This window comes from Aptenodytes forsteri, unplaced genomic scaffold, assembly GCF_000699145.1.
Source record: "Aptenodytes forsteri isolate BGI_AS27 unplaced genomic scaffold, ASM69914v1 Scaffold605, whole genome shotgun sequence".
Classification (NCBI taxonomy): domain Eukaryota; kingdom Metazoa; phylum Chordata; class Aves; order Sphenisciformes; family Spheniscidae; genus Aptenodytes; species Aptenodytes forsteri.
Genome location: NW_008794427.1, coordinates 626350 through 647966, shown reverse-complemented (window position 1 = coordinate 647966; position 21617 = coordinate 626350). Strand labels below are relative to the sequence as shown.

Genomic DNA, 21617 nt, shown 5'->3' with positions numbered 1-21617 from the left:
TGCCTGTGCTTACGAATGCTCTTAACAGAGGGGAAAAAATAAAAAAAAAAGAAGGAAAGAAAGAAAAAGGCATTTTTCTCATAAGGTGAATAAGGTTTTCAAATACCAATATACAAACACTCACCTACCTTTGTCTGTGTTCCTGTCTCTGCATTTGTTAACCAGCAAGGAGGGCAAGCAATGAAACTTTTTCCACAGACACTGCCAACTCCAATCCTTAGACAAATAACAGCAGAGTTTTTGCCCGAAGCAGTTTTATTCCTTCTCCTGGGAGACTGGGATCATCACCTATGCTATGCAATTAGTTTTTCACAGCCAGGAAGACAGATTTTAACATCTTTCTTGAACTCTTTTGAGCTTGGCAGCTAAAGGAAGGTTGGACATCTGGCTTATTTTAAGACGAAATTTTCAACTCTGTACTTGGATAGTCTCTTTCCTAGGAATTTCAATAGGAAATAGGAATAGATACAAAATACATACAAAGGGGGAATTGTTACTCATGCTGCACTATGAAGAGCGGACATCATTAAAAGAGGCATAAAAATCAAACTCCAACTGAACAGCAAATTCCCATAAATACCTTCCCTCCTACTCTGGACAGCTAAATGCATTGCTACAGTCTCTCTGTTCCCAAATATTTATGGAGCAAGTAAGCATATCCACAGAACAATTTTCAGGGCTAGATTCACACTGTGCCCTCTGATACAGGACCCTCAGGCTTGGACACAGGTTATGAGGAGTTTGAGTAAGGAAAGGTGCTGTGGCCGTCTTGCAAACAGAGGAACTTCCAGGCAGCCAACAGCTGCCAGAGAGAGCGTATCGCTTGTGGCAGAGTGTGTGGCCTGGGCTGCGGGGGCAAAAGTACCGTTACAGCCCAGCACCCGATCCAGCTTCTGTAGAGCTGGTACAGTTCCACTGTGCAGAACGCTGGGAGGCTCCAGTACTGCACAGTGAAACTGCGCTGATCGTATTTAAAATGCTGTTGATGGACACTGGACTTTTTGGGCAAATATTGAATTCTTACACGGCTATTAACAAACATACTCTGAAAATTGGAAAAGCCTTTACAAGATTGATGTAACTCTCAAGATACGCACATGTTTTGATGCCATGATGGAGTAAAGTCATCTGTGAATGTGGAGGACCGGTTTTGGAACCTGGTTCGGAGCTGCGTGGATCTCTGCCTGCCACCTGAGCTGCTGCACAAGTACTGAGAGAAAACCCACAAGCAACTTGCCTACTCTGGGAAGCTGGGGACTCGGACAAGTGGTTGAATAGAGACGCCGGTGTCAAACAAAGAAGTGGTTTTTTCCTTCCACCAGACATTGCTAGTGATATCACTACCAGAAAAATGCATATGCAAAATTCATGTAGTTTAACCATAATGCACTAAACTGACAATATAGCCATTGTAAACTGGAAATCCACCCACATGCGAAGATCAAAGGATTGTTCAACACTAAAAAAGAGGGGGTTAATGAACAGTTACAAGAAGCGAACCTAATGAGAGCCCTTGTAACTCCCAGTTCAAACACTGCCTGAGAAGGCAAAAGGAATACAAAAATGCCTCCATTCACATTCTTTGGCAGTAACATGCAAGCCAGTGGGGATATCCAGAAGGAAATAAACTCACAAATTGTCAAGGCAGCAGCTGCATTCATCAGCTTAAAGAAGATTTACTCACTGAAAAACTCCAACCTTGAGACTGAGCTATGATTTTTCAACTGGAATGTTATTTCCACCTTAGGATACTGATATGAAAGCTTGAAATCTACCAAAGGTGCTGACAGGTGTCTAATTGCTTTGAAAGCAAATGCCTCGGGAGAATATTAGGTATTAAAATAGAATGAATTTACAGTAAGTGCTGAGATATGTCAGGGGCTTCATCAACTCCTGATCTACAAAAGATAGCCAGAGAAAGAGAGAGGAATAAGAACGAATGAAGCCAGGGCAGGGCTGCCGTTGGGCGGCTGGAGGAACGCATAAGAGAGACCAGTCCAAAGAAGCCCCGTGTTGAGGCTTAATGGGGACAGGAAAAGGTACAGATTTACCACTATAGAGGGCAGGCTGTGATCTGTTCAGCATTGAATGGAATGATGAAGCATTGCTTATGCCTTAGCTGAGGGCTGCTGGCTAGGCAGGGATGCATTCAGACCATGTGTCACATTTAAAAATGTCACTTTTCTAACTTCTAAGAGATGTTAGTCTCTTTTGTAAGAGACTTACTTTTTCCAGCAGAAGGTCACAGCATCCCTTCAGCCAATCCTGAGTGTACTCCAGTATTTAGAAGGCTGATCTGCTGGAGGGAGATATAGTTCAAGATGACTGTCATAAGCTGAAGGCAAGATTTTTTTTTTCTTTATTCATCAGTCTGCAGTCATCTGATGTTTAAAGATACTGGTTTGTCCCCAATTTGCTGAAAGTTGCTGAAGCCAAGGATAACACTATGGCTAAAGCTCCAATATTCAGAGATAGAGTCATGCTTTACTGACTTCAGAGTTCAAGTATTTCAAGGCGTTAGGATAGGGTAGAGCGTTTTTTCCCCCCAGGGGTCTTATTTCTTGCTTCTATGAAAGTCAGAAAGAAAGCAAGACAAGTTCCTATTAATAACATTCTAACATGGCATCTGAGATGAATGACAAATGTCCTGTAATTGCCCGTTTCTGAGACCTTAATAGCATACATGTGTGTGCTCTGAAAGTCAGTGCTCCGCACACCTTAACATCAGGCTTTTCATGAGTATCACTAATTTAAACTCCATAATTCTAGCTGAAAAGCAGCATGCAATATGCTTTCATAAACACCAGGTCAACTTTCACCATGGCATCATGCTAAAGAAAGAAATTTCTGTCTTTCCACTGATAAGATCTAATTAGCCCAAAGCAAACTGTAAGCTGTTTTTCAAGCTTCCTTGTTCTTTTTTTCTTTTTTTTTCTTTTTTTTTCTTTTTTTCTTCTTTTTGAACCCCAGATCTGTAAAGAGAACATATCTGGTCTTGCTTACAACAATCTTTCATTTGGAAACGTTTGTGAAATGACTGATTTGTTTAATTTAGCCAAGAAAAAAAAGCATACCCTTCTGACTCAGTATGGGAAGAAACAATAAATTACAGCAGAAAATGCTCATGGCTGATGTGACAGTATCTTAGAAGGAAAAGAGAGAAGCAATCTTTGCAAACTGCCTACAGCTGTGCTTTCAAACTGCATGACCCTAAGGAACAAGACCTGACCAGTACATCCACCACGTCTCACTGCATAATTAAGCTTGACTTTGCTATTCTGAAAAGTTCCATTGTGTACAGAGAGTTCAGAGATTAAGAGCTGAATGCATGAATATTCTGGGTAGTGACAGTGCCCTTAAGTACTTGTGCGATGCAGCCCAGGTGGATGCTAATGAGGAAATGTCATTTAATTCATTATACCAATCAGGCAGAATTTACTTCTCACAAGCTTTCAAACTGGATTTCAAGAACAGGATCAAGCAGAGATGTGAAATGATATGGTATTGCCTATAGGGTGCCATATTCTAGCATGTCACCTATAGCATGTGTGCAATGTTTTGATCTGCGGCAGGTAGAAAGTGGAAATACTCCATAGCTTATTCCACCTGAAAAACTGCAAGGAAATGATGCTGAAAAACACCTTATGTAAAAGGCATAATCAAGCTAATTTTAAGTAAACTAGATAGTAATGGACAACTATGTAACCACGGGATCACAGAACTTGGCTCAGGCTGACTGCTTGAGAATTTACCCTGCTTCTACAGCAGTGTGCGCTGCTTATGCTGAGCAATGTTTTCATGGGCTACATGAGCTATAGTCCCACGCTGTCTCCTGTCGCAGATGTTAGCCTTGAAAGAATACCTTGGGAACTGAAGCTCCGCTGAACACATATTTTAGTTATTCATCAGTTAATGATCAATGCTACCTAAATGCAATTTATTAAAAAAGTAATTAAACTAAGGACTCCATTAAGATTACTTAACTTCAGCAAGAGGCTGCTCATCTCTGTCATCTCAGTCCTGCCTGAGCATTCTCTAGACAGGGAGCTACTCAACTTTGAAATGTATGACACTGAACTAACACTGCATTTCATCTCTTTGCACAGTCAAACAAGAGATCACCAGCAGGCTGATACTAATTGCTCTTTAAAGATGCTCTGGAAGATTGTCACCTTAATGCCTCAGTAGTAATTATAAATCTCAAAAGGCTATTGGAAAGACTGCAAAATTATAGCAGTCCCTGCTAGGGATACATATTGCGTGCTGTAAGGATTCAAGGGGCAAAAACCTCTTCAGATGAGTAGTACAAACTTTAAATGGTGAATTAGCTACTGTTCATATTTTTAAAAACATGATCCTAGACACTGTAACATCTCAGAGTAACTCAGAGAAAATGAATGCCAATATTTGAACAGGCTTGTCTTTCATGCTTTCTTCTTTTTCACATTAAAAAAAAAGAGTAAAATAGTCACGATGGAATTCCATTTCCAATCCACTGATCTTGGTGGGAGGCTTTAATTCTCCATAAAAAAAAATGCACTTAATGAACTAGGCTTTTAAATAAAAAATATCAAAAAGGAAAAGTTATTCTTCCAATTAATAGGATCACTGGAGGCTGTATTGGAACATGAGACAATAACACTGTGACAGAACGTGCTCCACTTCAAACAAAACTCTGATGAATATGTTTTTTTTGCAGCACATTCTCCTTTACTAAGGAACCAGCAAAATAATTTGTACTATGGATGCTCTCAGAAACGCCAGCAGAGATGAGCTGTGCAAATTGTTGTGCAAACAAGGAGCACTCATTGCCTCAAAGGCATGAGCAGGACTTGGTTTCTGTAGCTTACAGTCCCCACGGGAATGACATGGCCAGCCAGCATTGTAGTCAGCATCTCTTCACTTTCCATGCCTAGGTTTCCAACTACAGCTGCATCGACTGGGGCTGGCAGTTATCATAAGTCTAGATAGAGGCTCAACCTTGTTTTAGCGCCATTATACAATATTTACACCTCTGACCATAGCTAAAGACATTTCACAGATGGGGGGACAGAAAATCAAAGAGCGAAAGGGGTGGGATTCATCATTCTGAACTAGCTCTGTTTATGTTCTCTTTGCAGTCAGTAGAGAGAGGTCACCACTTCAAGGGGCAATTCAGCCTTTACTAAGGAAAGGAGATAAAACTACTACCTGGAGCTGCCTGTCTTACAATGACTGTAAATGGAGCCTAACAGCTATCTCAAACAAGGCACCTACCTGTCAGGTGGCTAGGACTCAGTGATGTGAATTCAACTAAGTGATGGACCCATGACCATACAGAAGTCTGTAGTTAATATGAGCTGAACTCATATGAACTTTCCTTTCTTTCCTAAAATGTGTATTTCCAGTGGAGGTATGAAAACTATATTTCTAAGTTTGTCCACAACAGAGCCATCAGTTCTACTTGGTGGTACAAAGCAGTAGAAGGTGACAGATTTGTGAAATGGCAGCAGGAACATGGAGATGTCTCCCCTCATGTCTCCCCTTCTGAGGCTTTTACTTCAGTGATCCAAGTCTTTTTCTCAGAACCCTTATTCTGGATTCAGGATGGTTCATTTCCCTTTTACTTAAGTTTGTGGAATAAAATCATAAAGGGAACAGAGAAAACTCCAGCAAGCCCTGCACTGACAGTGAAGATGACAAAAAAATAACCAATAGCCTTGGAGCCCTGTCATATCCAAACTACAAGCCACGTGCCAGAATCTTCATTTTATGCAGAAATCCTTAACTCGCTGAAGTCACTGGGAGCTGGCCATTGACTTTGGTGGGTCAGTGATTTGGCCCATAGTGTTATAAACAAAATTGATTTCACTGCAGCAGAAGAGGGGGGTGGTTTCTGCTTTGTAAAACAAATCTCTCACACAGAGATCTATTTTATTCCATGCATTTCCTCAATGGAGGTTAAACTAAAGGTGATGGTTTTAGCTCATCATAACTCAAGAGGGTACCATTCTACTTCAGAAATGCAGAGCTATGGCTTTTCTTCTTCCTTCCTAAAGGGCTGCACGAAATTTTTACTAGGATACTGGCAACAACTTTGCCAAATTGAGGAGTGTCCCTGACTGATATAACCAATTTTGGGCCATTTGTTCTCATCCTCTGTAGCCAGGGGTATTTTGAGATTAGCTGTTGGCAAGAAAGGCTGTGGTTTGCACATCAGTGACCACACACCAGAGGAACAAACCATGGGGAATCACAACTAGCAGCACAACTTAAAGCAGTCCATAGGGGCAGTAGTTAGGTTTAGGACACTCTGACGCTCTGGCTTCTGGTCATGCCTAGGACCAGAGAAGCAGAGGGTTTGAATACTAAAGCTTGTTGGGTCCTCTCCTGTCATACCCAGCTCTATCACCTTCTGGAGAACAACTGATTTCCATCAGTGAGGCCTGCAGACAATCGTCCGACATCAGTTTCTAGCTATGGTACTGAATGCACGTGAGCAGCCATAAATCATGAAGTTGTTTGCTGAGCCAAAGGGACTAAGCGGCAGGAAAGGGTCTGTCAGCTGTGATGTGCGACTGCAGTTTTAAGCGACCATCCCTCCTGCAGAGTTTTCTCTGAATTCAACAAGAAATGTTATTTTCTCCAAGGTAGAAGAAGATGAACTTAGTTATGACCTTTATGAAGAATTAACAAGTTGTCCATAGTTTATCATAAACAGATGGTGGGTCAAGCCATGAATTTGTAATGAATGTTAGAACAAAGGACAATTTGCTTCTATATTTACGACAGCTTTGAATATACCTCTCAAACCACAGCTGTCCTTGATTTGCTCTTCTTATCATGTAATGTGAATTAATCATTAAAAGTGAGGTGTATAGAGGATTTTGTTGATGTTCCCAAACATTTGGAACTTGGAAAACATGCCTTCCTGGCACTGGGAGATTGGAGAGTATTTTCTGGAAAAAAAAAAACCCCAAACAACCCAAAACCCAACCCCGACATGTTTTTTGGTGTACTGCAAGGCTAGAGGTTTTATCTCTTAGAGAATACAATCTACAGTAATCCTGCCAAAACAATTAATTTGCAATTACAAAATCCTTGTTACCACCCATTGTGATGAATGACTGCTGATCTTCAGTATGAAACACCTCAGTGTCTGGCACAAACCCAGTTATTTTTCTTATAGAAAATTAGATTTTTTTCCTCCCTATTGTTAATTTTATCCTGGGATGAGAACCTGTAACCATCATTTCATAGGCTGAGCAAAATACTGTAAAGAAATTGGCAACTATTGATGTCCAGGGAGGGCAGGTGCCTATAGTTAATTTTTCAGATGTGCTTTATCACTACTGACACTATTTGGCAACAAGAATATTGTTTAACAACACACTTTGCCAAGCTGATCCTTACTAGTGCTTTCCAGTTTCTGGAGCGTACAATCTTTCTGAATCCCGTGAAAGATGTGCCAGGTGGTTATACAAGATGTAAAGCAGTAGAAAAAGATTTCTCCTCTACTTTCTCTCCTCGTTGAAGCCCATCTTGACATGTCATATATTTCTGTTTTCACCTGAGAGCATGGATCTGTGATGGTTCCTACACAAGACCCAAAGATCTTGCACAGTCCGGCAGGTCAGATTCTGATCTGCATGGCATTGGCATAAGCCTGCATTAATTTAAGTGGCTGAATTAAACTGGATTTACACTAATGTAAGAGAGACTGATACCTGACCCACTGTGCTGAGTGAGATCCTTGGCTTGTGGCCAAGGGGTTGTAGGGAAGAATGAAAGTCAGTTACCCTGGATTTACATTGGGTTATCCGAGATTAATATAGGCCTTAGTATTTACAGAGCATCTACTGTAACTGCGAAGAAAAAATATGGCAAAGCCAATATATTACAAGGCTTCTATGTATCTGTCTTCTTCTAAAAATCTTTTCATTGGGCTATGTAATATAATAGGTTAATGAGCTAAATTGTTGCCTGAGGGACAGAAGTTGCATGTTTAAACTTCTGCCCACAAAGCTGAAAATGCACCCTTGTGAAAGTCAGCACTAACGATGGAGCTAGTGTATCTTGCTTGTAATTCTGCCTTCCTTGATATAATACCAGTTAAAAGGAGAATAGCCAAAAAAATGAAACTGGGAACCCTGAACCATTCTGTGCTATTGGCTCGAAATACAATACTTCAGTCACAGGACAGAAATAAGAGTATGTCGAGGCATATAAAAGAGTGAAACAATTAAGTAAAACTGGAAATGAAGAAAAATCCATAAAAGTCTTCTGGAGAATTGCTCCTGCTATATAATCTTGCCTCCTCAGTTATACCCTAGAAGAGTTGAAAAGTCAACCGGAGAAAAGGAACTCAAAAAATACAGCCTTGGCCTGTGCATTTGCACCCGAGTGCTTTCCCTGATACATTATTACTAGAGCAGAAGGGGAGAGCCCTGAGGACACGGGGAGGGGGGAGCCCCGGGTAGCTAGAAAGCAGTCCCTGGTGCTGCTCACCTTCAAGCGCCACTGATCTTTGCCACCACCCTAGCTAGGCAATACACCAAGCCTGCATCTCCCTGCAGCTTGCCAGCAGCGCACCCCCACATCATTCGGGACATATGTTTTCAACTGCGTGAGTCACGGTAGGCTTCAACGCAAAGTCCGAGTCCCGCAGCTGATCCCTTCCAGCGCAGCCTGGAGCAGGCGGATGGTACAGACTCAGCTGCGCGTCCTGCTAACCTTCCTGGAGAGCCACATGCATAAAGATACATTCTGTTCACTAGCTGCCTGCATTCTTCACAGGAATGTAATCTTTGACATAAAGTTTGTCAGCAAAATACAATTCATCGTGAAAGAATGAACTACTGTCTTGCTAAAGCATCAAGAGGCGTATTTTCAGCAGCCTAGGAGTCTGAGACAAGTGTTGGGAAACTGAGCAATTTGTTCTTTTGACTAGCACAGCTACAACAAAAATGTAGAAATGTTTCCAGTGCTAGAACATTTAACAGCTCAGATTTCAAACAAGGAGGAGCCATTTCAAAGTAGAAGGAGTGTATGAGATGTTTGTTTCTTTAACTGAATGCGAACTGGATGTGGAATTTCCTTTTGGAAGAAATGATTGAATGGGAGATGGCTTGGATTCCCATTTGTATATTGCATCATATATAAAAAAGAATGATATAATGAATTGCAATTCTGAAGAATCCCGGCAACAATAAAAAAATGATTTCAGGTTAACACCTTCAGTGGGTCTCTCGCTGTGCAATCTATCTTTCTACTAGGTTCAAAGACTCTCGGGCTAGGAACAGTCTAGTTATGTACCTCATAATATCAATGCTGCGTTTGTGTTAAATGCTAAAAATAATAATTATATCCCTTTAAGATAAGAGGTTTAAGAGAGAAGTTGCAGTAGTGCAGAGAAGTTGGAAGTTTAATAGCAGCGGTAATGGAGGTTACACATGGTTACTAGTAACAGAACAATACTCTGTCTTTAGAATTACAGAGCACCGGACTAACAAAGGTAACTTCAAAGACGTTTAAAATAACTTTACAGACCTGGCCCTATGTGTTTGCAAAGTCAACTAGAAACATCGGTTCCTCATGCAACACTTGAAATATGCTGCAAATACATTGGAAAAAAACAAATATCACAGCCACGACCGCTTGCTAAATCTGCTCAATTAGCTCCAAATGTTTTCCACAGCTATAATATGTAGTAAGGACCATCTGCAAATAAACCTGGCAAAAAATGGAAAAAAATTCCTCTTCTTCAGAGTGTGGACAGGCAACGGCAGCAGAGCCGTTACTAAGGCCAGTGGACAAGGTTTTGGCTGGTAGGCGCAGGTTAAAGATCAGCATGCCCATGCCTCCAGCTCTCACCTCTTCTACACAGAAGGGGATCCAGGGCCTAAGAACATAAAACCACAATTTGTCTAGCATAGATTTGTAGCTTTTACTGCTCCACTCTTGCACCTTCTGAATGCAACAGGATCTAAGACCTTATATAGGATAACCATGTCCATCACCGTCAGACGCGAGTTACTTGTATAGGGCTGGGAGCTCCTTAGGGAAGCGATCTGTCTTCTCATGCACAGAGTCCACGTATTCTATAAATACTACTACTACTAATATAAAAATAACAGTCTGCCATTACCACCCAAACAGCCTGTTCTATTTACAAGTTGTATCTGGAACTGACTTTTTAAATGAGGTTTTGCCTCTTTCTTACATGGCTTCCTGGTATCTTCAAATGATCTTGGTTTGGGAAATTAAGGATTGGAGGCCAAGTCACCATGCAAGCTGTTTGCACATAAAGCATCAAAGCCCCTTATTTTAATCTGTGATAATTACCACTGTTAGTTAAATCTTGCTTCCCTGATGATTCTTAACAATCTGTAACAAATGCACAATGCATTAATCGCAAAAAGTTGTTGCTTGTTCTGAGATCAATTTGTATTAATAGAAAAAGTTTCCATCTTAGTCAGCACAAAGCTCTCTCACAGCGATTTTTACAGCACCGGCAACAAATGTTTTACAATGGAATTTTACCCTGGAAGTATGAATTTTAAAGAGTTCACTGTAATCTAACTGCTGCAGACTTTGTGTTTCTCCTTAAAGGAGGAGCTGTTTAAAGCCAGACAACACTGAAGAAGAATTGCTGATAGCTGTAAAGGCTCTCCCCCTAAGTATGAGCCCTGCATTAAAGCTTCTGGATCCTCATGATGAAAATCCTTCGCTCAGGATTTGCAAAGAATTGAATTCCACATGAAACCTTTCGGCTATCTGGGTTTCTGTGACAACACATTTTCTTCAAAGAATTCTATCTACCCATACCTTTTTCTAGCAATCCAGTTGGTGCCTTTTGTTTATCCCTCTACTCAGAGAATAAGAATCTAATTGTGTGATCTAGGTGTCCACTCAGAATTAACCACTATGTCTAGAATTTTAAATGCTCATTATAAACCAAATCTAAGTCCAAGAACATCCTGCTGGACTCGCACAGGGTGAAATTCCTGGGAAGCAGAGAGTTGGCACAAGCTCTCTGCAGACAGAAGCAGGCCACATATGCAGCACATAAGCTTTTGTGCCCTTCTGCACAGGGAGGATCCTGATCCTGAGTTAAGAACTGCAAACAACAAGTGATTTTGCGCTGATCCTGTCCTGCTCACACGCAGACACTAAATCCATCAACAACACTATTTACTGTGACCAATGTACGATTGCAGCCTTTCTAGCAGTGAGCCAACATCTTTATCATATTGGAACCATTCATACAATACTGAACTTTCAATCCATGTAATCGGTGAATACACAATTATTTCATATTCCTCCCTACAAAGAGAATCCGGGTCAATATGCATGCCAAAATGTTCTAAAGTTCCACAAATAAATAAATAATGTTATTTCACCTGTTAACACATGGGAACTGTTTGTTTTGGCCAGCTTGCATGGACTCTGTGTGCCAGGTTATGAATAAAATAATGTTCAATACTCTAAACATTCTGTGATACAAATTCCTGGCTCAGCATAAATACAGACCTTTTGTATGTGGCAGGTTCTTAATGCATTCTCCAGCAATGACACCATTAAATTAATGTATCTATGACAGAGTATATCTATAAATATTTGTAATTCCTAATCACAATGTAAAAAAAATGCAATCACAGATAAGGCAATTTGCCCATCATGGGCCTCTATTTCACTGGATTTTGCTTGCTGGAGTTTGGGTTTTTGGAAAGCAAAATGCAACTACTGTATCCCAGTGGTTTCTGCACATGCCGTACATTCCAGAACACAAAGTAGGCTTTCTGTTTAAAGAACAGTACAGTTACAAAGATAAGATAAAACCAAACTGGAATATAATATTCCTGGGAAATTTTAGTTCTTTATGCAAACATGAAGTCAGTAATGTAAAGGATGCTTTATGAACAACACTGGCAAAGGCTGTTTCTCACACTGCCAGGCCTCCTTCCCAAGCAAAACTACCTATTACTTTAAGATCAGAACGCAAATACAGAGCAGACTCTGCTCTGGTTTAATCCACTGCATTCGGGAATTAATTCCACTGATGTCACTGGAGAAACTAAGTTCAGACAGGCCTAAGTGAAGGTAAAATCCAGCCCTGAGGAAGGGGCTGATGGTTTTGGCTCTGCCTTTGAATTCATGGCTTTCTTTCATTTCAGGTGGTTGGAATAAGTGTAGGACTGGACTATGCTGTGTAGGTCCCAGACTAGCATGAAATTCAGCTGCACAGCTTTAGTCTTGCATCTGTGGTAATAAAATAGTGTGCTGTCTGACTCTGCATGCAGGACCTGCATGAAGCAGAGGAACAGAGTTCAGCTGTGAGTGCTCTCAGCTACCCTCTGTTTCTGTGTGAGTCTGCCTGGGCTTCCCCCCAGTAGTATTCAGTTTAACAACAGTTCTCCCAAACCTTCAGATTTATCATTGTGGGATAAGAAGACTAAGGTCCAGCTCTCTTCTCAGCTGACGGTTTGAGGGAGACAAAACTCTCCCCACAGCCCCCTTGTGAGATTTCCCTTTTTCTCAGTGACTAGGTTCCTAACTCAAAGTGCAAATTTTTAACACATATTTACACTCAAGGAACCCAACCTTCTGCTATTTTCTTTTTAGCTTGCCCAGGCTGTGCATGGGACACCTCCTTAGTTCCCTGCACTCCTAGAAGATACTACTAATGAACTCTTTTCTGTAGAATTCAATCTGCTAGCCAGAACTGTTCAGAGTTTGCTTTTTGAAGTACGGAAAGCAGTTTCAGTATTGTTTATAAAGTAGCTTTTTGACAACAAGAGTCCACCGGTGGTGGTTTTGCCTTTGGATGGTTAAGCTGTCAATTAATACTCATTTCTATCCTGTTTGGAACACACTTCTCTAAAATTCACTGGGTCATATCCATAAGCCTGTGTTGCAATGTTTGGGTTATAAATGGCATAAGGGGAAAGTTTAAATCCCAGCAAAACCTCCAGTCAAAACCAGTTAAACCCTTCCTTTCCAAATATTTAAACAGCAAATTAATGCAGACAGCACACGGAAGCATAGCACTCTGAACATCTTTGCACTTAGAAAGAAAATGCCATGTAGTGTTCACTGCTACCTTAGACCAATCGCCTGTTTTCCATTCGTAACAGCCTGTGTGATCCTCACACTCTTCCTCATCTCTTGGCCTGGTGGCTGCATCACATTTCCCTTGAGAATTTGTGCACGTCACCGTTCTTTTCTGAATCCCCTTGCCACAGTCTGCCGAGCACTGCAAAAAAACAGGTATTTGTTTTCTGTTACATGGTGCCTAGAAATGATAACTTTTATCTTGGTAACATAGCTAAAAGGAAAAGCTGGTTTTATGAACACAGAGCAAAACTGATAACCCATAAGATTTTCTCCCAATAATCTAAGCCCCTTTCAAACATAAAAGAGTAATTTGAAAAGCATAGTATCTGCTTGTAAAATATTTTACTTATGAAAAATGGCAATTCTGAAAATCAACCTTCTTTGAAAAATATCAGCTGGCATTTTGCTAGAATTGGTGTTACAGATGAAAAAAACACTAAATCTTGTGTTTAAGAGCTCATCATTCATACTGAAAAAGGACACACTGAGATTTACAACACAGAACTGCGACATCCCTTGATGTATCATAGGAGTAAAATGATAGCGATAAATGCATTTTTAAATCACAGTAGCATGAGACCACTGTTACGAACACATTTCTGCAGTACAGTTTGTACATACCATGGCAAAGTCACAGTTCTCACACATGTTCTCATGTGAAACGCATACATGACCTTCACTCTTTGATTTGCCATAGGCTCATCACTAGGGTAGTTCCAAAGAACTTCAAATGTACAAAGGGGATAGCTCAGGAGAGGCACTATTCAGTGAGCCACAGTGTTGTGAACAGCTTCCAACCACGGCCAGCAAGCTAGTCACAGACACCAGCAGGGATGAAAGACAGACTTCTCAGCACCAAAAGCACAAGCAGGGACTGTTTGAAGTCCTCTGAGAAAGCAGCAGCCTACTAGAGCTGCTAGAATCAGTTGCTGAAGGAAGACTTGATTCAAACGTTTGGGCACTCTAACAAACATTCATGCGAGTGAGCACAAATTATCCACACATGTTTTTTTGTCTGGGCACTATGAAGGCAGCTTCTAAAGAGCAGGGCTATCTGCTCACCCATTTGTTATCTCTGCCAATAGTTGGCTGGAAATTCTGTTTTGCTGGAGAATTTGTCTTGATTTCATTGACTGTAACTAGGCGGGAAAAGGACACTGGCATGAACTGAAACAGAATTTCTGGTTTAAATAACCAGTTCGGTAATAGAGTAACAGATCTGCTGATGCTGTCACAGCCATCTAAGTGCATGCCACTACACAACGGCATAGCTAGTCTCTCTGCTCTTCATTTTCATGCCACTGCAGTGGTTAAGAGTGAGAAATTTTCCTGAAGAGCCACTGGGGACAGGTGGGTGGAAAAATGATATCTGTACCAACTGAGATAAAAACTAACCTCCTCTAGCATGTCAAGTTCTCCCCTTCAGGGGATCAGCATGGAAAAGACAGTTGATTTGACACTGAATAAATAGTGAAGATATGAGATATTCTGTGAGGTCTTTTGAACGTATTCCAAAAAGCTTCTCCATCCAGGGGGTCTATGCTGGAAACAAGCATCAGCTTGATATAAATTACATCAAATGGACAAATCTCAGCATGCCTGTCTAACCATCTTAAAAATACAATCCAGGCAGTTCTGACCTGCTGGCCTTGTTAAGGACATGAATGACAAGCGTTTATGAGCTGGCAAGCAAACAGACATGCCTTTAAATACTTCAGAGCACTACAAAGTGACTTCTTGAAAATCTGGGAAACCTTCCACTTAATTTACTATGTGCTGCTCATGGTGTGACCTCCTTACGGATGTAACATCTTTGTAACAAGCACAATTGTATAGTTCTGCTAGATACCAGGATGAATTCTTCCAGGCTTTGCAGAATTCCAGAAACTGCTTTGCCGGACTCCTCAGAGCGCAAGACTTGCCAGAGATCCTAGGCTGGAGCTCCCTAAATGGTACCTTAAAGCCATGAATTTGCCCCAAGTTGTATAGACTTTCCCAAATTATATATCATTTTCCCCAGTCCTCAGGGTGGACTCCTCAGGGTTGCACTCGTTCATCTCAAACTACAAAGCACCATATATAAAATCTTTCAAATGGTCCAATTTACTCAAAGTAAATCAAACTGAGGTAGGAGCATTTTTCACAGTAGGAGAAATCTCTAGGTGGGTTTTACAAGCAAGTCTGGGAAAAACACCAACTGTTTGTTCTTCCCACAAGCTTTTAAGTCATTCACAGATTAATACTGCATATACTTTCCTAGACAAAAGAGCATTTGCAAAAGGTTTCCAACAGATCTTTGGTGGTCACATATAAATCACCCTCTTTAAGAGTTTTCTTCTTTGCTCAAGTCCTCTGTTTTCATGAAGAATTTCTTAACACATAGATTTTACAGGGATTCCACAACAGAGCACTCTACAAATTAATACGTGCAGTCCCTGAGTGTCCAGCTGAGATCATTAGGTCTTATTTTATTAACAAATTACTTAGTCAAGTCCCACAAGGTTTGGTAAAGGAGCAACACAACTTTGCAGTTAAGACACAGCTCCTTTATTTGAAGGAAATCCATATTTTTTTCTACTTTAATTCCCTAACAGTAGAAACATTCACCTTTTTCTGACAGTCTCTATTTTTGTCATTAAAAATGGGTTAAGCAGTACTTTGTCCAAAACAATCTCAAGTGTTTGGCAATAAAAGGGGAACTTAATTTTTTCCACAATGAAGATTGCATTGGAATTTGCTTTGAAAACACACATTTTTCACTGGGGACCAGACATCAATGTGGCCAGCTGTTTTTTGTTGTATAACCAAAAAGTTCAAAAACATACATGAGAAAATTGATTTATGAAATGATACCACTACTGTGGTATTTACTCCACAACATCAGATTAAAATGTTAAGAATTAAAGTGATTACCACGGAAGAAAGTCCTAGTTATGAGAAGTGTTCAAACTGGCAGAGCATCAAATGTGTCCTGGAGTCAACTGTGCTACATAATAGCAGAAATGTGTCAGAACAAGAACGAATTTAAGATCACGAGTGGGCAATTACAGACATGACAAAAGGTAAACAAGTTTAGCAAAGGAAAAGTAAACCAGTTGTTGAAAAAATGATCTAAAAATATTATGTATTTGCAAATGAGTTACGTGGTCACAAATGTGGAAGATTTCCACTCTGGAAAAAGTCTTCTGTAACTTGACTTACTCCATTTCATAAAAAGGAGAGAGAAGTACTTGGGATTGTTAACAAAACACCCAAGTAAAAATTCCCCATGTAAAACAGGTAGGAACCGCACAATAAGAATAGTCTCAGCTATAAACAGTTCAGCTGGTTCAGCTGTAAGAAATAAAGAGGGCATCATCTGAAAGGGTTACTTCTATAACACACAAAAGACCTATCAGACAACTTATTAAAACTTTGGTGTGTTTCTCCACATCTTTTGAAATGAAAGAACTCAGAAAGAAAACGAGTCTCATGCATAAGTGAACAGATACAGCACCCTACTGAAAGGAAACACTACTCTCACTTAACTATCATCTCACTTGCCAAACAAAGATTTCCTGTTCAAAAGGTGGACAATGGAATCACATTGTGTTTGTTAAGAGACACTGTTCCTCAGTGCAAGATCCCTTGTATCCTGAGCTCTGTGACTTTTAAGCACATTTCTAACAATAATATTTTGCAAAAGCTCTTTGACAATGTTTTAAACAGGAGCTCACTGTTTCAAAATAAAGACGAATAACAAGGAAAGATCCTTCCCACAGAAATGACTGTTGCTGGGCAGTCCCGTAACACGGCCAGTCTGGAATGAGACTGGTAGAGCCATAAGCACTGCAAGAGTGAAAGGATCTTCTCATCATTCAGATGAGCCTAACAGATACTATATCAAAACTAACATGGACATCCTATTAGGACTGTTACTCACAAGGTACAGACAAAGTTGCCCTGTATTAGCTGAGCCCTGGTCATGAACTGTAGGCGTACTCCCAGTTGACTCTGTTGCTAAATGAAACACAGGCTAACTGTCTAGACCACACATCATTTATATCTGAAATGCATTTATAATATCTGAGAGTAATTACTTAACTCTGCAACTACGTGGAGATGCACCTTTTATACAAAGTATAACCAGCTTTTCCATGTTCCTGGAATTACACAAAAGAAGGTTGGATAAGGCCCAAAGATTGTACATTCTCTGTAACATGCAGACGCTTGATAAATCTGGTATTTGTTTCACACTGCATTTAAATGGAGCCAGAAGCCCTGGTGGGTTACTACACTTCTGGCCTCAGGTCAGTGAAATGTTTTTCCTTGCTGGTCAGAGTTTTCAGATGGAAAGATATAGTTACTATAGCATGATATCTAAAACCTGCCTTAATAACTCATCCAATATGGAATACAAGCCTCAGCTCCAAACTGATCATCTCAACAAATGACAGTCCTACCCAGTGCCCCAATACTGTGAGGCACTGAGTATGCTGACCCTGAGAACATGCTTAATTTTAAGCACTTAGCTGGATTAGGGCCAGTGTATTCAGAGCTGTCTGCAGTCTTGGTTCCTTTCTTGAATCAAGTTCCTACCTTTGACCACTCTGATGCTTCCCAGATAGAAAGGCAATCCCGTCCTTCACAGCTTTGTACTGTTGTTGGTTTGTTGCCAAGGCAGTAGAGGTCTCTTGTGTTAACGTAGGTGCCATTTTGCAACTGATAAACACAAGTCACTTCCCGGTGCTGGACACCTTTCTCACAAGTAGCAGAGCAGGGACTCCAATGGCCAGTCACCCACCTGGGAAGGAGCCAGAGAAGGAATGTTAAAAAACTGGTGGGATAAAACATTATGCTTCACTTAAAAACAGCAAGAAATGGGCAACTCTTCCTAGATTTGTGGGTTCTTCGACGGTGCTGTATTGCCATCACACTGAGAGCACCTGATCACCTTTGGGAGCCGAAGTGTGTAAAGCAGAAAAGTGTTGGTATACAAGTGAATATCTACTCCTGTCTCCATGCTAGACAGAAACACAAACTCTGCATAGCTCCCTTTAACGCCCAATCTCTACAACGTGGCTACATTTTTCCTCCAGATAAAGACAGACTTGTCTGCAGGCCATCCTATCCCACAAAAATTGTTACCTTTGAGAGGTACCTGGGAAAACCACTGCTATATCTGCGTGCATGTCTTCACTGTGCAGTGGAGCTGTGCAGAGAACCTATACATACTGTGTACAAACTGGGATGGTGCTACAGCCAGACACCTAGCCCAGCACAGCTTTCCCGCATCCAGGACCAGAGTCAGCTTCTCTAGCCCTACATTATATGACCTCAAAGCATACAAATCCTCTACATCCCAGACTATTAGAATGCGAAGACACCTCCTGCCTCACTTTTAGTTCGCCCTCTCACAGCCGCTGGTGAGATTTCACTTTTCATAGTTGGGCTTTCCAGGATGTTTAATTGGAATCTCATCTGTTTGAAGTTCATGGCATTAGGGGCCTCAAAAATGGAGAATAACTGGCCACATTCATTCTCAGAAAATCTGAATTGCCTTTAACTGCCAAGGCTCAGGAAGTACTTAAAAAGACAAGATTCTCCCTACAGAAAGGATCCTGCAATGTTGTTTCAAAGGTGCCGTAGCTCACAAGGATGTGCCATAACCCAATCTAGATGGAGGCGGGGGGTATTTCCCTGTACTCATCGTTCCTCTGAGCCTTTGGGATTCATTTACTTTGTAAGCACGTTTCAGTTGCCATTTCCTTCCCCTTTGATCAAAGTGTGCTGGGAACAAATACATGGCCTTTTTTTTGTTGTTTGCTGTGTTATGTCTTTAAAGGCTCTTTGGCAAACACTCAGCACAACCTTGTGAGGTGTTTGGGTTCCTCCAAAGTAAGGAATGCATAGCTGCTGTGAGCAGTCTCCAGCTGTGGGCATGCAAGGGAAATGAAGCATCCTCACCCCTCCGTCTTCCAGCTCAGTGTAAGGCCAACTGAAAGGCTCCCACTGACTCCAGCAAGTGCTGGAAGCACCACTGTGGTTACAGCTGGCCTACAAGGCGGTGAATAAAAAGTCTAAGAAGAATCTGAATTAGGAGGTATGTAGGGAGGGACGATTTTTTTCCTAAAGACAAGCAGCATCGATCTTTAAGCTTCCTGCAATCTGTCAATGAGGAACATGTTCTCTGTAATTACAGGCATTCCTGGATGAAGTGAAAGACTGGAACAATAACTGTGTAGGTGCTGTGCACCGGAAGGCTATCATGCCTTTCTCACCAGGTAATTGACCTTCTAGCCTGTTATTTAGGACTGTCATCTAGATTAGTATCCTTATACCATGAATCTTTTACTTGTCACCCAATCCTGGGTTGTCTATTATGATAAGTGCCTCAAATAAGACTTCTCAAAAACAAGTCTGCTCAGAAATACTATTTCATTTTGCTGAAGGCTCCCATAGTCCAGGTAGAGCACCATACGTGCCAACTTATTAACCACAATTCTTTTGAAGTTGCCGCGTAACTTCTCCTAAACGAATCAAACAACTGTTTCCCATCTTCCCGTTCCTGAACGGGGAAAAATCAGTTCAGCACAATTTGTAGAAACATCTTCACTTGGTGCAATTGTCATGAATTCATTTGCCAAATGCTATGACTGATGACCTGGTGCGACAGCACTGATGACTGCATTGACAGCGAAGGCAGAAGCCATTTGGTGTGAGCAGGAGGGGATCGGGCAGGCTGGCCACCTGTCTTTTGTGGAACAGGGCCCCGCTCAAATGTTTCTGTGCATTAAAGCAGTTGACACATCTGCGAATTTCCGTTGGCTAAAACAGCTGGCAAGACACCGAACGTGTTTCTCTAGACAGTAGTTTTGGTGCATCTCTGTGGCTGAGTGCTTGGTATTTTGCTTACGGAATGGGAAAATGCCAGCTGGGTAATCGAATACTAGGACTGAAAGACTGACAAAAATAGCCTTGAAGTGCAGAAATCAGTGTTCATGAAAATTAATAGCCAGGCTCCCTTGATATCAAGCTGGGCTCTGCCCTGTCAGAGCAAATGGGGGGGGAGTTATCTCCCCGGGTGAAAGAACCACTCAACAAGGGCATGGCGGGGGAAAGAGTGACTTTGCTTTATGAGCTGAATGTGAGTCACAGGGCTGGGAACGGTTTCTGTACAGGCTCCACTGAACTAATATTCACTTCAGCACTGTATTCTCACTATGATCTACAGCTACTGGCAAAACAAAAAGGGAAAGGGACTGCAAGCAAAGGAGAAAGATAAAAATACATTCTTGGCAGAGGCTGTCTGTGAGCTTGCATTTAGGATGGGCAGCACGCAGCATGCCAACTATTTCCAAGATGCCTTAAGAAGTAAAGTTATGACTTTCCTTTCAGGAAGGAAAATTCCTTTTTCAATTTTTTGTTGTTGTTGCTCTTGTGGAGAGGAGAAATCACCTCGTTTCTACCCTATTCAGTGGTCTCTAGTTAGTGCCGCTCTAGCACAGATATGACAGAGTGTAACTGGAAAACTGGCACAGAAAAAACAAATATTATAATCATCATGAGAAGAACGATTGCACAAGGCATGAGCCAAAACACAGGGAATCAATACAAAGCTGTGCCTGTGGTGAAAACGCAATCTCCAGCTTTTTTGTCAGAGTGGCATCTGTATGGCCAGCTTCAGCTACCGATCCACTGCATCCATCCCTGCTCCGAGCCCAATGGTTACAAATAAGGTGGGGCTATACTGTAAGGGATCTCTGAAACCTCACAGCCCACTCCATCCGACTTGTGACAACTGCTGCTAACATGGAATCAAAACACTTAGAAATTAAAGGCTATTTTAAAGTGGTGGTTTTAGTTTCATATCCAAGAGACAAGTGACAGATTAAATGTTTGAATAATAATAATATCAGTAAAGTAGGCTATTTTCAAAGGCATCAAGGGGATGATCACTTTGACCACAAAATTTCGTCCTCCCAGTAAAATCTCTGCTTGGTTCAATGGCTTGTAAAAATGATCTGGCAAACAAGTAGATGTGAGTCTTATGTGCAGTACTGGCAGTGCCCTGATCTTCCCCCACAGTTCTCCCGAAGCCCCCTTCATAGGCAGCTAAAAATACTATTTTAGTGCCTATAAGACACAGAATCACTGCAAATATATTTCAACAACATCGTTCACAACCAAAGCGGAAAGACAAGGGATTTATGGATAAAGTGATTAAATATGAAAATTCCTGCCAGTTTCACATTTGGTAAAGGAATGTGCAGCAAGGTATTAGCATAATTACTATCTGCAAGTAATATACACACAGGGAAGAAAAATGTGATGTACAAATAGTATCACATTATGGTTACTATTAAATTACACTACAGGCAGATTTTCCTCTCTACACTGTCATTACACCTTTTGAACACACCTGGATGTGTTTAAGAACAAGACTTACTTTTCATTTTTTTATAAAATGGTGTTTTTCTTATGACAATGTAAAAAATAATTCCAGTGTTCTAACTCAAAACACCAAGCTAACTCTGTATTAT

At 41.0% G+C, this 21617-nt stretch overlaps 1 protein-coding gene across 1 annotated transcript in view; it reads right to left on the bottom strand.

Moving 5' to 3' along the window:
* Positions 1-21617, bottom strand: part of ADAMTS17 (ADAM metallopeptidase with thrombospondin type 1 motif 17) — a 205812-nt gene that overhangs the window by 6564 nt on the left and 177631 nt on the right. The window contains exons 20-21 of the mRNA XM_009289472.2: positions 17674-17878; positions 13082-13234 (exon numbers count right to left, since the gene is read on the bottom strand). Coding sequence (XP_009287747.2) covers positions 13082-13234; positions 17674-17878 — 358 coding nt within the window. The remainder of the gene's footprint in view (positions 1-13081; positions 13235-17673; positions 17879-21617) is intronic.